Genomic DNA, 13,507 nt, shown 5'->3' with positions numbered 1-13,507 from the left:
GCTGGGTGCTYGATGTAGATGGATGAGCTGCTGCAGTTCCAGTTAGCGTGTTTTCATGTACCTGTCCTGAGCTTGAAATAACCATTCCCGGGGTTACCTACAAGGTGGATCGTGGTCGATCTGCAGCCTCTTTGTTGTGAGGTTGGCTGGTTTGAACATACCCAGCAAAGGTGCAAGCCGGTCCATCTGGCTGCTTTGGAACAGGCAGTGCCAGCACTAGCGGGACGTGGTTGGGAGCAGTGGTCTTCTAGTGTCCCTGCAAGGTGGGTTTTGTTTTAACTCYGGGTTAAAACTGATGGTGATGCATRTTTCTGTTGCATGAGTTAAGCTCCTTCCCTTGACCACTAGCCAAGAGTGTCTGCCTTTGCATCTGCATATGCCAAACTACTTCCTGGAGATGGGGAGAGTGGGGTTAGGGGTAAGAACTGAATTTCCTTAGCATTTAGCCTCTCGACCAAGATCGCAGTTCAGGGAGTTGATACTTTGAATTATTTGCAAGTCTCCTTTAAAAAGAAAAACAAATCTGAAAATGCTCMGCTTTTAGTTACATTCTCACTTTCGTGTCACATTCATTTAGGAGGCAGCTCCCTGTAGTTTGTAACTTTATTATAATCATAGCTTTATTTTTCTTGAGGCTTCAGGTGCATAATACCATTTTGTGCCTGACTCTTTCTGTAACAAAAGTTGCCCTAGGTTGCCTAATCCCTTAGATTAGTGTTTCTCTTGCATAGCAAGAGATTGGGTAGGTTTTTCTGGAAGTTAGACCTCTGTCCGACCTTTCGACTTAATTAAACAGACCTGGYTTTCCTCTCACCTGATAGGGTTGCAACTGGGTGCTTTATAGATGGGAAATGGGTGTCTGCTCGCCTGCTGTGCGGGGTGCTGGGGGACTCTGTGCCGTGGGGTTGCCCACCCTTCCCTGCCTCTGTCTTCAGCCCCATGAGTGCTGCTGGTTGCCCCCCGGCCAAGGTGTTTGTGCCCTGGGCAGCGCSCACCCGCCGCAGCGTGTCCTGGCCCTGCTCTGGCTCCCGGCGTCCGACCTCGTGGTGAATCTGGAGCTGCTGCTGCCCTCCACAACATAAACGGGGCCTCGCGGGCAGAAACGTCCTCCTAAAGGGTCTTCATGCTTGGAGTTCCTGGGCCTTTGCAAGGAAACGGTGGTGTCACATCTGCGTAAGCAGATATTATTTTTCTATGAAATATTGATGACTTAAATCATGCATGAATACATGAGTATCCTTTCAATGAACATCCTGAGCTTGCCAGCTTGCTTTGGTTTTAAAATACCAGACAGTCTCTAATCAAACTTTTGTGTGTTAAAACTTCCATAGACTTTAGGCAGAATAAAAATAAGAAAAATAAGAAATAAGAAAGATTTTAGGAAGATTATTAGTATCTGGACACAGCATTATGCATTATTACTCTTTTTAAAGAGTAAGTGTACATGAATTCCTTATAGTGGGGACCTCTTAGACGGAAAATAGAAGGAAAAAGGGAGATGAGGGGGCTTTTTTTTTTTTCTCCTCTTCTCTCTCCACCCATTTCCTTTCCACTTTCCTAAAGCTTGTGAGAATTTTTTTGGAATAAGATTTTTAAAAGCAGAAAGGGGCAGATTCAAGTTTTTGAAAAAAATCTAGAAGATGCCTCCAGGAAGTCTGACTTAGGGAATTGAAAAGTCTGGAAAATGAGCAAAAGGAAACGTTAACATCTGTCTGGGTGTCCTCTGGCTCAGAAAGAATGAAAATAAGTTGCCACTTAAGTGATAGCAACTCAGTATCAATGCACTATCAAGTCATAGTGACAGGAATGGGAAAGAAAATAGTTAGGGCTGAGGAAGAAGCAGCAAATGAAAATCTTGAACCATATGGAGCAMTTGGTGTGAGCATGAATACACTGTTTTGAAATCTGATGAGTTCTGCTCGTGGCAGGTTCAGCAGCAAAGGGGTGCAGTGGGTGCTGGAAGTTGGGAAAGGTGCAAAGTGGTTATAGAAGAGTGGAGAAAGCTTCTGTTAAAGGCCATCAGACAGACACTTCCAGCTCAGGAAGTTTGAGTAACAARCTGTTGGAGCTTGAGTGTTGGAGGTTGGGGTAACAATTTAAGGAAATATTGTTATGCACTTCCCTAATTGCTTTGTGCTCCTTCTCTCAGTGTCTGCCACAAGAAAGTGAGTATTTGCTTAGGTGGACTTGTGGGCTGACGTAAAATGGCCACCTAAGTCTTTGTTCTTTTTAAGTAACAGTGCCCTAACAATGTGAGAGACACGCTGCAAGTCCGCTTTCTGGGGATACCCAAGTAGTGTTTTTATGGATAATCACTCAAAAAAATGTTTATTTCTGATGGCGTGTGTGTGTATATATGGAAAGTCTGTGGTAAAGCACATCTATTTTTGTTAGTTCTTCTCATCCTATACTGTGTAGGGATGTATGTTCCATTCCCCTTGAGGAAAAAGTGAGATTTTTTTTCAGTTTTGTCTTCTAATGTGCCTTGTATTCTGCCTTATTGGTTTGGGATGTGGTCTGACTGTTCTTGGGTTGCTCTCTGTGTCTTTTAAAGAATCTCTGTCAGTATCTTCTACGGAAGCTTGTTTTGGCTTTTTGTCTTGTACAACATCTATATCATCCTCTGATCCAAGTAACAGATGCTTGCTTTGCCTGAGGAAGATGCACATGTCCAAGAAGTGCTCTCCATAAGTCTTTGCCTAGAGCGTGCTGTACTGCCAATTTCCTATCCAGGAGTATCACTGCTTGATATAACGTGTAGATGAGTTTTGGGCCATCCCGTGCCTCGAGCCCTCCTCTGCTCCATGCCCGCTCTGAAACATGGACCCGGCGCTTCCCAGGAAATGGGGACGTTGCCTACGTCTGGAACAGCCCATCAGTCATGCTTCCAGCAAAACAGGAAGTTGGATTCGGTTTTACTCCCAAGCAGCAAATGATAGGCATGCAATGATGATTCCCAGGAATCATGATATAAGGTGGAATTTTATCTCTTGATCCTGGATGTACCTGTCATAGGGTCTCTGCTCAATATTGTCACTATTCAGGCCRAGCTCTATCCTTGTTCTGATTATTAGTTCATTCAACCTTCTCCTAGCCATGGAAATGTTTTGTAAGGGCTTTTCTTGTGCATCACAGCTTATTTGGCAAATGAAAGGGTGTTTAGATGACTTGTGAAGGAAACTGTTGAAGATGATGTCGTCTCTTATTAGACCACCCATCTCCTGTTGCACTAAGTTGCTCTCTTGCTAAGTTACTAGAAACCTTGACTAAGGGTCAGAACAAGCCCTGTAGAGTAGCTCGTCAAGTGGAAATGGAGGTTAAATCTACTTGTAGGGTCAGTACTGATTTCCCCTGAGAATTTTAGAAAAGAAGTATGAGGATGACCATCTGTGCAATGGCATTTCAGATCTTGGGTATGTGAACCTTTGCTGAACCTTTTTCCAAGTTTGAGACCCAATAGGTAGGTGGTGACTGCTGCAGAGTGCCTGGTAACTTGGTGCTGCAGTATTCAGCCCTCTCCTAAAGAGGGACAGTTGAAATACTGGTTGCAATCACAGATCATTATTCTTGCTTGTCGAGGGTCACCCGGCACCCTGGACACTCTGGCAGTATCAGCCATTTCAGATCTTTGAGTTTTTGCCTGCCCGAGCTGGTTTGCTCTCCTCCCCACGCTACCTGTGGCTCCACGGATTCCCTTAGGGCCTACAAGCTGAAGTCTCTTGCAAGAAGGTTCGKTTTTTTTGCCCTTGAGTAGGGCAGAGTGCAGTCACTGCTAATGCCCTGGCTTAGGAAGAGGCCTGTCCACTTCCAGGTAGCGGAATAGAGAAAAGGCCGAGAGAACAAGGACGTGCCCTTGTGTTTTCTAGGCTGCCCRAGGGCAGCACAGTCCTCCTCAGGATCCCAGGATGTCCTTGTCCCTTTGCTCCTGCAGGGCAGAGCACCCTTGAGCCCTGGTGCCTGCGAGCAGGGGCTGCGGCGGGACCAATTGGTGCTATCACTTGCCTCATTGCCTCATCATTTACCTAGAGCTGTTTTAGCAGATCTATCTTCTTATCCTTCCCTGGTGCCGTGGCCCTCCTCGTGCTGCAGGCTATGGAGCCGGGCAGGGGCTCCTCAGGGCTGCGTAATCCCCGAACAGCGTCAGGAGACGTGGAGCTCGCCCGGAGTGTGGAACCTGCCGGGCAGGAGAGCCCCGCGGTGCACAGAGCCGATAACTTCTCACTACTCGTATTTTGAATCTGTGGTACTACCCGACCTCAGGCTGCAGAGGTGCTGCATGCACCTATAGGTGTCTCGTGTAGGTAGTGTAAGTGTACTGGTTTTAGCTGGCTTTTCAATGGGTGTTGTGGTGCAAGTGGTGTGAGAACTTCAAAATATATGTAGAATTTGGTTTTCAGATTTTTTTTTCCYCTATTTTTCTAATGATTTAGAAAATCTTGGATAAATTCGTAGCAATCCTAATGAGTATTATGTTTAAAGGGGCCAGTAAAAACTGAGCAAGCTGGAGGAGGGGAGGAATCCTTTTAAAAAAATTGGATTTAATGAGGCATCTGAATATCAGCGGAGGCAGCTGCAGATACTGTAAAACAGGAGCAAATGGCATGTGTGCAGAAATGTTCCCTCTCCTGCGTTTGCCCTCCCGGCTCCCTTGCACACATCTCATGTAGTGTTGCCTTAAATTCACTCTCCTGTAAGAATTCAGATGTGTATGTTAAATATTAGAACAGCTGTGTCCAAAAATAGAACCTCTCTATTCCCCTTGCCACCCCCCCACCGTTCCCCCCCAGGAAAAAAAAAAAAAAAAGGGGAAAAAACACGTTGGACTCGATTTTCTTCTGACGCGATCACAAGACCGCTGCTGCAGTAGGGGCTTAATGCTATTTACGTCGTCATTTGACATAGCAACATCTCCCAGGGGATTTTTAAACAATGCAGCTGCTCCTGAGAGATGAGGCGTTCGCGGGTGGGGAAGGGGGAAGGAGGAGGACAATAATCTCATCTGCCATGAGGGCTGTTGTGGGGAGGGGGCCGAGGCGGCCGGCGGAGCCAGCGTTGGGGAGATTCATGATTCTGCATGAATGGAGGAGGGAGTCAGGGGAGTCGCTGCTTTCCCTTGAATGGAAAAGAGCATCACGGGAATCTGGCTGCTTCTAATCTTTTTGTGAATGATTCTTCTCCTTTAAATTGACACTGCTTTTATGAATGGCCGTGGGGGTGAAGTGCTGTGAAACGGTTCTCGAGGTGAATGCGGCTTCCTTAGCGCCAAGGTAGCGGTTGGGTGCGGGAGAACACCCAGATCCCTGAGTGCCGAGTGACCGTCTCGTGCTTTCGAAGCCTGAGAGGACATTAATTAAATGCAATGAATCTGCCTTGATGGGGACAGCAYTATTTCTCATAGGAGGCATTCTTAATGCTTTTTCACTTCAAAATATATTTGTCCGTATGTGTGTTTCCTGGCCTGCCAAGAATGACGATGACAGTGTATTTCAGGAGGGCTGGAATCATTAGACTTGCAGCTCTGCTGTTGCTGCTCACACATATGTTTCCTTTGGTCATTATGCTCAAGATATTAAATACTCAAAATACACACAAGTGCTTTGTTTGGTCTGCAGCAACTCATTTGTTGTTTTCCTTAAACTGGAAAAGTTCTTGTCGAGCTGTACTTGAACACTGTGTGCATGTGTGTAACTTGTTTTCTTGCCGTCTTTGTGGTCCCTTATGAACCAAATAGGCTGAATCATTTGAGATTTAGAATGTTCTTGACAGAAGTTGCTTATTGTTGCAGACTGGTTTCATATGAAAATTAAGGACTAATGTTGAAGAAATGAAAATATTACTGCATAATATTGTCTACTTGTTACTGTTTTTTTAAACCCTACCAACAGACATATCTTTAACATTTGAATATGCAACCTTGTCAAACTTTCTTTTTCCCCCTTAGAGGAGAAGTACAAAGTGGAAACAACAGTTATTGTGGCGGACTTTGGAGAGAGAGAAGATATTTACAATAGAATCAAAGCGGGATTGGAAGGCCTGGAGATTGGCGTTCTAGGTTTGTATCCGCTCTCTCCATCTTTCATACTGAGGTTTTTGTCTGGATGTGCCAGCTAACCTTTTCCCCCATTAGAGTGCATTGGAAGCCCTTTCCGAAAGCTGGTAGACGGCCTCACTAAACCAGGTCACTGTTTGCTGGGTACATATCACACACACACACACACACACACACAAGGTGGTGCTTGCACACGAGCTTAGGTTCTCGGAGCTGTGTTGCTTGCCCAGTGTTTTTGACATGTTCTGGTGTTGTTGAGGGCCCCTTTTTGCTCAGGACTGCACACGCAGTTACCTGACCTAATGTCCTGCACAAATCTAAGCAAGCTCCAGATAGTTCATTTCAGCTTAGCAGTAAAGCCCTGTGGGAAAACTGCTAACTATTAATTACACAACTGTTGAAATTTAATCACTAGAATGTAGAATCAAGTCACTCCTGCTTCAAAAGGCATGTGAGGAAGAACTTCTTCACTGTGAGGGTGACAGAGCCCTGAACAGGCTGCCCAGGGAGGTTGTGGAGTCTCCTTCTCTGGAGGTCTTCAGACCCACCTGGATGTCTCATGCTGTAGGAGTCCCTGCTTGAGCAGGAAGATTGGACTAGATGATCTCTAGAGGTCCCTTCCAACCTCAACCATTCTGTGATTCTGTGAGAAGTTTTTAGTTTAGATTTCTGCATTTCTGTATGTAGGGGTGAGAACCTCTGATGATGAACAAAAGGCTTGAGATTTTTAAAGACTTGTAGTTCAGATTTGCATGCCATTTTGTCAAGTCCTTGTTCCAGACAGCTAATTGGGGCTGGAACTCATTTTTAAAATAACTTGATTGAAGGATAAAGCCCAGAATGTTCCCTAAAACTTTTTTTTGAGACACTGTGGTACATGCAACTCATGATGTCCAGTATTTAAGTGCTGAAATAGTTCAAATCCGCCTAAAAGAGTAATAACTGCCAGAGCATCTCCACAATGCATTCTGAGTAAAGAAAATTAATAGTAAAGCTGTGAATGTGAATGCCTTATTTTTTTTTATCTCTGAGGGAAATAAATCACAAAGAAGCAGTTGCATTGAAGATTAGAATTAATGTTTAATCTGTCCTGTCAAAATCAACTCAAATGTAAGAATCCAAGTTGCCTGTCACGCAGTAGTTGCTACAGAACAGTAGTAGATCAACTTAAATTTCCCAAAATGCTAGCAAGCTTTTTACTGTGAAGTGCACATCAAAACTGAAAGCTGTTTTTATTTAACTATCATAAGGCTCTAATGAATATACAGAATCATGCAATTCTGACTTCTTATAGTCTTGACCAGAGAGGGAACKAGAGCAGTGAGTGGGTTTGGAGATTTGGCCAAGCTTAGAAAACCAAACACGTTCCCCAAGGAGAGCCTGGTTCTGTCTTTTATTTATGGGAATAGCTTGACTAAAAACCTAGTAACTAGAAGTAAAAAATAGCAACTAAGTGTTTAGGAGCTGTGTWTTCTCTAGTGGAGTTCCTTTCCTTCTTCTTGTAGCCATCGCCAGTGAGTGTTTACAGGGTTCTCTTCTAATTAGTGGAAATATTCACTGGCCATTTTAGTAGACCTTGTGCTTGAGATCATCAGTGTCCCTGAGTCAGTGCTTTACTCCCCAGCTGTAGCTGTATTATTGAAACCACTTGTCCATTTCATTTCTTCACGCAGATTATGGCTACTCTAGAAAGACAGTATCTTAATTTTTTAATGACAATTAATTTCATGCTTTAGTGCCTTAAATTTTAAGTTCTTCAGCATTTGTTACAACCCAGTATATAGCTTTTGCTAATCTGTGTTTTGCACATTTACATGAGAAAATATGGGTTGAAATGAAAACATCACCACACCAGTAAGTACTTGGGTTAGTGTGCATTTTATTCCTTGGTTCTCACCTAGATTGATGGCGTTTTTGGTAGCATAGTTGCTTATCTGCAGTAGTCTTGTATTTAGGCACGGGAGTCTTCATTATCTACTGCACGAGACTGAGCTTCTCATGAGTTAGATTCTCTGCAGCTATATAAATTACTTACAGAYTGAAGTTCTTGTAAACTTCCTATTTGGAAGCTTCTCCTCACCCATGTAGGAAGGCTAAAAGAGTTTGCATAATGTTTTGCTGTGTGTTCAAAACAGCGTCTGTCAGTGACTTCAAACATGTGCTAGCTACAGCAATATGTTAAACAGGCAGAGGTGGGAAATCCTTCCCCTGCTGTTCTTAAATCACTGATACTCAAAAGAAATTTAACATCTTGTGCTGTCCAGGTAAAATATACCTATGCAGACTGAGAACTATACATATGTGTATTTGTTTTGAGTTCAAAACAGCAGCAAAATGTGATACGGGAGAAAAAGATTGCTTAAGCTGGAAGGGTACGTGTCTGGCATCCAGTTTCTAGAAAGAAGTGTGAGTTTTGTGTTACAATCTCTGTAGCATGAGTCATGAAATATGCTGAATTTGGAGGAATCGCCCAGGATTGTCCCCAGACTGTCACTGCTCATAGCCAAAATTCTTTCTACGGAGACAGACTGAAAAACGCTTTCATTCAGGATGAAAAATAGGAGAAATTCTTTTGGCTTATTCTTGAAATGGCAAGATTAGGCTTTCTCCTTTGAAGTTTAATCTGTTCCCAGATATACTAAATGTCTTCCATGAGTTTGCCAAGACCCTGTTCTCATCAATTCCTGATACTTTTTAAGATTATTTAAAAGTTAAAACTTAACACGTGTTACTAGGGGCTCCTGTAAATAGAGCAAGAGATCCTGAMTAAAGAAGCTGTCACTTGAGACGATCTCTGAATTAAGCTTATGAACTTTAGCCAGGACTTTCCTGTACATTTCCTGCACATGTTGAATGTCTTTAGATATCTAAATATCTTACAGGTTGGATGTTAAAATGGTCACTTTTGACAGAGGTTTAGAGGCTATTTAAAAAATAAAAAGTAGAAAGAATGCACCAATGTTCTTGACCTTGCTTCTTACCCCCTTTCCCACGTGTACCTCTCCGCTGGAGCTGAACAGCGGYGTTCAATGTGTATGTAAATAGCACTTGGGGATTTTCTGGGGCATAATAAGACACTATATAAATGTAAAATGTTGCCACAGCAACCGAATGTCACAAGACTCACTTGCGTAAGATGAGCAACAGATCCTTAGGAAACACAGATCCCATTTGCTGGTGTGTGTGTGTGTGTGTGTGTGTGTGTGTGTGTGTGTGTGTGTGTGTGTTTTCTGTCTCCAAATCAGTGTGTTTTATTAAGTTTGAAGAAACTGTGCCTATGGAGCTGTATTCTTTCCTAATGACAGTAGAAGTTTTCCACTACCTGTATGGAGATTAGAGAATGAGTGTTTCTTGCCTGAGAGCAAAACCTTGCTGCTCTCAAGTGATGCACTGAGAGAAAAATATTAAAAAAAAAAAAAGAGGTTTGAGCAATTAATGCWTTCATTGGGTTGATTATTTTTAGATGCTGCCAATAGGCAAAGATTGCCCAGATCCCAAGGGCATGCATGGGGTGAGCAGGACAGCAGTTGGCCGTGGTGAATCTCCATGCACAGAGTCTAGGAATGCAGTGCAGGCAAACCAGAAGCCATGTCGAGACGCAGAGCATCCCTGTCACAGGCGCAGGCCGCCCCGTGCGCCGAGGCCGTGGGGACGTGCGGCCTCCCGCACGCCGGGCGAGCGGCGCCTCGTCCCGCCGCACAGGCCGCTCGGGCGCGCGGCGGCCCGGCCTCTTGCTGCCACCTACCGTCCCGCGCGGCTGCCGAGGCGCCGCCGAGCAGCCGCTCCCTTCCCGGGCCGCCCTCGGCCCAGAGCGGCACGGCATGGCATGGGATGGGATGGGATGGGATGGGATGGGATGGGATGGGACATGATGGATGGCGGCCTCCACAGGGCCATGGCCTGGGTGTCAGGCTGCTCCCGGTCTGCAGGCCTTGGAATATGCCAGCAAGAGGAGAAGTGTCCCAGAAAAGTGTTGAGGAAACTTGCTCTGTGGGGTTTTTTTCCTATTTTTTCCTCTTTTTTAAAAAAATTTTTGAAAGGACAGTGTTCAAACAGTTTCACGTGTTGCAAGGTACTGGCGGGTGTTTTGGGCTCAGCTCCATCTGTGACTGCATCTTATACGTTTAAACGGTGCGCCCTGGCATTTCCAAAAAAAAAAAAAAAAAAAAAAAAAATCCTTCTGCTATGTTGTAAGAAGCAATGGAAGATGGGCTAAATGTGCCAGGATTTAGATGTTCACTATTACTATTTATGTGTTTAAAAGGGCTTGCCTATTCTTTCTCACTTTCCAGTTGTGCATACAAGTGTGTTTGCAGATGAGGAAGCTTGTTGCATCGAGCTAGAATGTTTGACTGCAACGTTTTTAATCTGGTGCTTGGAAGTTCTCATGAATCAGAGTGTCAGAAGCCAGATACCATCCAGCTGTTCTCAATACGACTTGTTTCTTCTATTTCAGTCAACAACGTGGGAATTTCGTATGCTTATCCCGAATATTTTGTTGATATTCCAGACCTGGATAATGTAAGTGTTTTGTGTTACCTTGGGGATTCTTATTGTTAGCACTAATCAGTCATTATACACGACTAAAGTGTGACCCAAGATTTGTGAAGGTACCTGCTTAAATGGGCTTTTTGATTTAGAATTAGAGACTCAAAAGGCAAAGAGGATCTGAGTAGTAAAGCAAAATTCATTTGATGGCAGCCTGGACTTTTTCCTGTAATATTGTAATACAGAAATTGAAGTACAGAAGAGTGTATCTATTTTAGACAGATGCTCTGATGTCAATATCTGACCCATCTTCTTTATGATCTCATCCGGACGTTGTTGTTCTGTGATTCCTTTTAGCTAGTGAGGTATTTCTGCAGGAGAGGTAAGCAGCTACGTGAATGGAAACTGCGTATGCTAGAATGCTGTAATGAGTTTAAATATACTGTAGCTGCTGTAATTCCGTCTTCATTTAGGGATGCTCTTGGTTTTGGAATCTGTGGGTTTGAATGCTTTCCCTTGTGGCTGCTTTTTGTATCTAAAGACACCCACAGCTAAGTGTTGGTCTGTTCTGCTTTTGTGCTTCGACCAGAGCATTAGGAGATGTACCTGTGCTTTCAGTTTACCTCCAGATAAGCTACGTAGTACTTTTCAGAAGAACAGTTTTTATCTGATGAGTAAACTAAGTACGGGTGTTATAAAATGTTGAAGAGCAAATACAGTCAGAGAATATGTTCTTAAATTTGGGGGTTTTATGGTGAACGTGTTTAAAATATCAATATATCACAGTTCTGGAATAGTACAGATAACTGCAGGAGAAGACATTGTTTATGTGATAAATCTGTGTTGTTTTTTATTAGAAAGAATGCTTTGTCAAAACCAAAACTTGACCAAGAACAATTCAGAGTTTGTATTCTTGAAGTTAGTCATTGCTCCTGTTATCTAAGTAGGAGGAGAAGGGAGCAAATGTGGATGATCTCAGTGAAATATTTAATGTATCTTGGCACATGCAAGAACAAATAAAAAATACTGATCAAATAACAAATAAATCCAACCTTTTCTCTTGCAGGCAATTGACAAAATGGTTAACATTAACGTCATGTCCGTTTGTAAGGTAAGTGCCCTGTTACCCACACTTGTCCTTGAAGCCTTACTAATTCAAAACCAATAAATATTTCAGATTTGATTGYTTGAATAAATAGCATTCACCTATGGGAACAGTTCTGTTTTTCATCTTAGAGTAAGCTAAGGGTTATGATTCTGTTTTTATCAGTCTGTCCTGATTATTGCATAAAATAAAATTTTAATGAAGGTTAATTAAGTTTAATAAAACTTAATAAAGGTACTTACTATTCACAAGAGCAAGGAATGAGCACAAAACACTTGATGCTCCTTCATGCTCCTGATTTTAGTTGTTCTTGTAAATCGTTAGTTTTTCAAGTTTCAGTGTGACTTGTGTCTAAACGTGTCACTGTTTCCTTATTCAAATGAGGTCCATTAAAAAAAAATCAGCCATTTATTTTAAAGCTATAACATTGTGTGGCATGGGACATCAATGAGTGCATTACACAAGAATGCTGAAGAAACCCTCGTGGCTTTTCACTGCTAAAGCTTACTGTTCTCTGACGTGTGAGAATAAGCTTGTATCTGCAGTAGCTTGGGGCTCACTTCTTGCCTTGAAGCCAAAAATATTAGCCATTTTGGAGCTGACTTGAAAGATTTTACTTCTTGCAACTGTTCATATTAGGTAGAGTAGTAAATTCCTCTAGCACGTGCTGCCTGGGAGGCTCTCTGGTCATTTAGTTTCTGTGTGAGGAGGCACCTTTGGAAACATCTCTTCTGTAAGACTTTTCACACTTAATTAAGGTAGGAGCAAAACGGTGAACAAGGCAGCCGCTGTGTGACCGGGTGGCACCGCGCACATCAGGGTGCTGCTGCCAGAAGCAGATCAATCGCTCCTTTTGCAGAGACCTTGCCAACTTGTGTCCAAGTTTCCGCAGAGCCTTTGCCAGCCCGTGCCCGAATGGAAGGGGTTCAGCTTGGGTCCCGGAGCCGCCTCCGCGATGCGTCGCGGCYGCGGTGCGAGCGCCGTGCGGGCCAGCAGAGGGAGCGCCCCGATTGGGAACGCGGCGCTTCGGAGGCGCCCGAGAAAACCGGGAAGTGCCATCCAGGCACTGAACACCTGTCCCTGGCGGGCCGCACGAGCGCCTTGGGCCCGCTTTGCTGCATGCGGACCTGAAAAACATGCAGCGGGTTGTGGTGCTTCCTCCGCAAGGAGCTGGTGCCGTTTGGTGGCTCCCGTGTTCCTGGCTGGCGTCACTGGCGTCAGCTATTAACTTAGCATAGCTTTCTGCTAAAACTTGCAGTGTGTCGGCCTCTTCATGAACGTGCTTGTCTCCCCACGTAGGAAAATATACGGAGCATGTAGCTGCTGCGAGATCAGTGTGTGTTGGTAGGCTGTGAGGGKTTTTTTTTGTTTTCTATCTTTTCCCCCTCATTTGAAAACTTTTTCTTGACTGTGAACAGCATCTGATCCTGGGTATAATCAGTGTTTGAGCATAAGCTTCCAGGCTTGAAAATGTTCCTCCTGCATGAGGCTGTTGTGTAATTAAACAGTAGGCATGCCAGCTGCTTACTGTTTTGGGGAGAGGAGCACATTAGAGATATGTGCCATCTGTAAGTATTTTTATTTTTTTTGAGAACCCATAGAGAGTAATAGTAGGGGAAAAACAAAAAAGCACTTTAGGACAAATCTGTGCAACATTTCTGTTTTATTTCTCTCTCTCTTTTTTTTTTTTTGAGAATGGGAGTGTAAGGAAAGGTGSTTGGTGCTGCCAGGGTGATGCAGTCCCACCTTGCCCCAGCAGCCTGCTCTGCGCCCCGGCAGCGCTCGCTTTGCCGCCTCCCTCGTGTAGCTCTCCTGTCAAACGCATCAACTTCAGCTCCATCCGCAACGCTCCTTAGGCTGCGAGT

General features: G+C 44.0%; 1 protein-coding gene across 1 annotated transcript in view; it reads left to right on the top strand.

Moving 5' to 3' along the window:
• Positions 1 to 13,507, top strand: part of HSD17B12 (hydroxysteroid 17-beta dehydrogenase 12) — a 46,784-nt gene that overhangs the window by 11,438 nt on the left and 21,839 nt on the right. Inside the window, exons 3-5 of the mRNA XM_026034656.1 lie at positions 5,942 to 6,052; positions 10,506 to 10,570; positions 11,604 to 11,648. Coding sequence (XP_025890441.1) covers positions 5,942 to 6,052; positions 10,506 to 10,570; positions 11,604 to 11,648 — 221 coding nt within the window. The remainder of the gene's footprint in view (positions 1 to 5,941; positions 6,053 to 10,505; positions 10,571 to 11,603; positions 11,649 to 13,507) is intronic.

Source organism: Nothoprocta perdicaria, unplaced genomic scaffold (genome assembly GCF_003342845.1).
Source record: "Nothoprocta perdicaria isolate Ctin4 unplaced genomic scaffold, notPer1 scaffold_15, whole genome shotgun sequence".
Lineage (NCBI taxonomy): Eukaryota > Metazoa > Chordata > Aves > Tinamiformes > Tinamidae > Nothoprocta > Nothoprocta perdicaria.
This window is presented reverse-complemented; position numbering and strand designations above follow the sequence as displayed.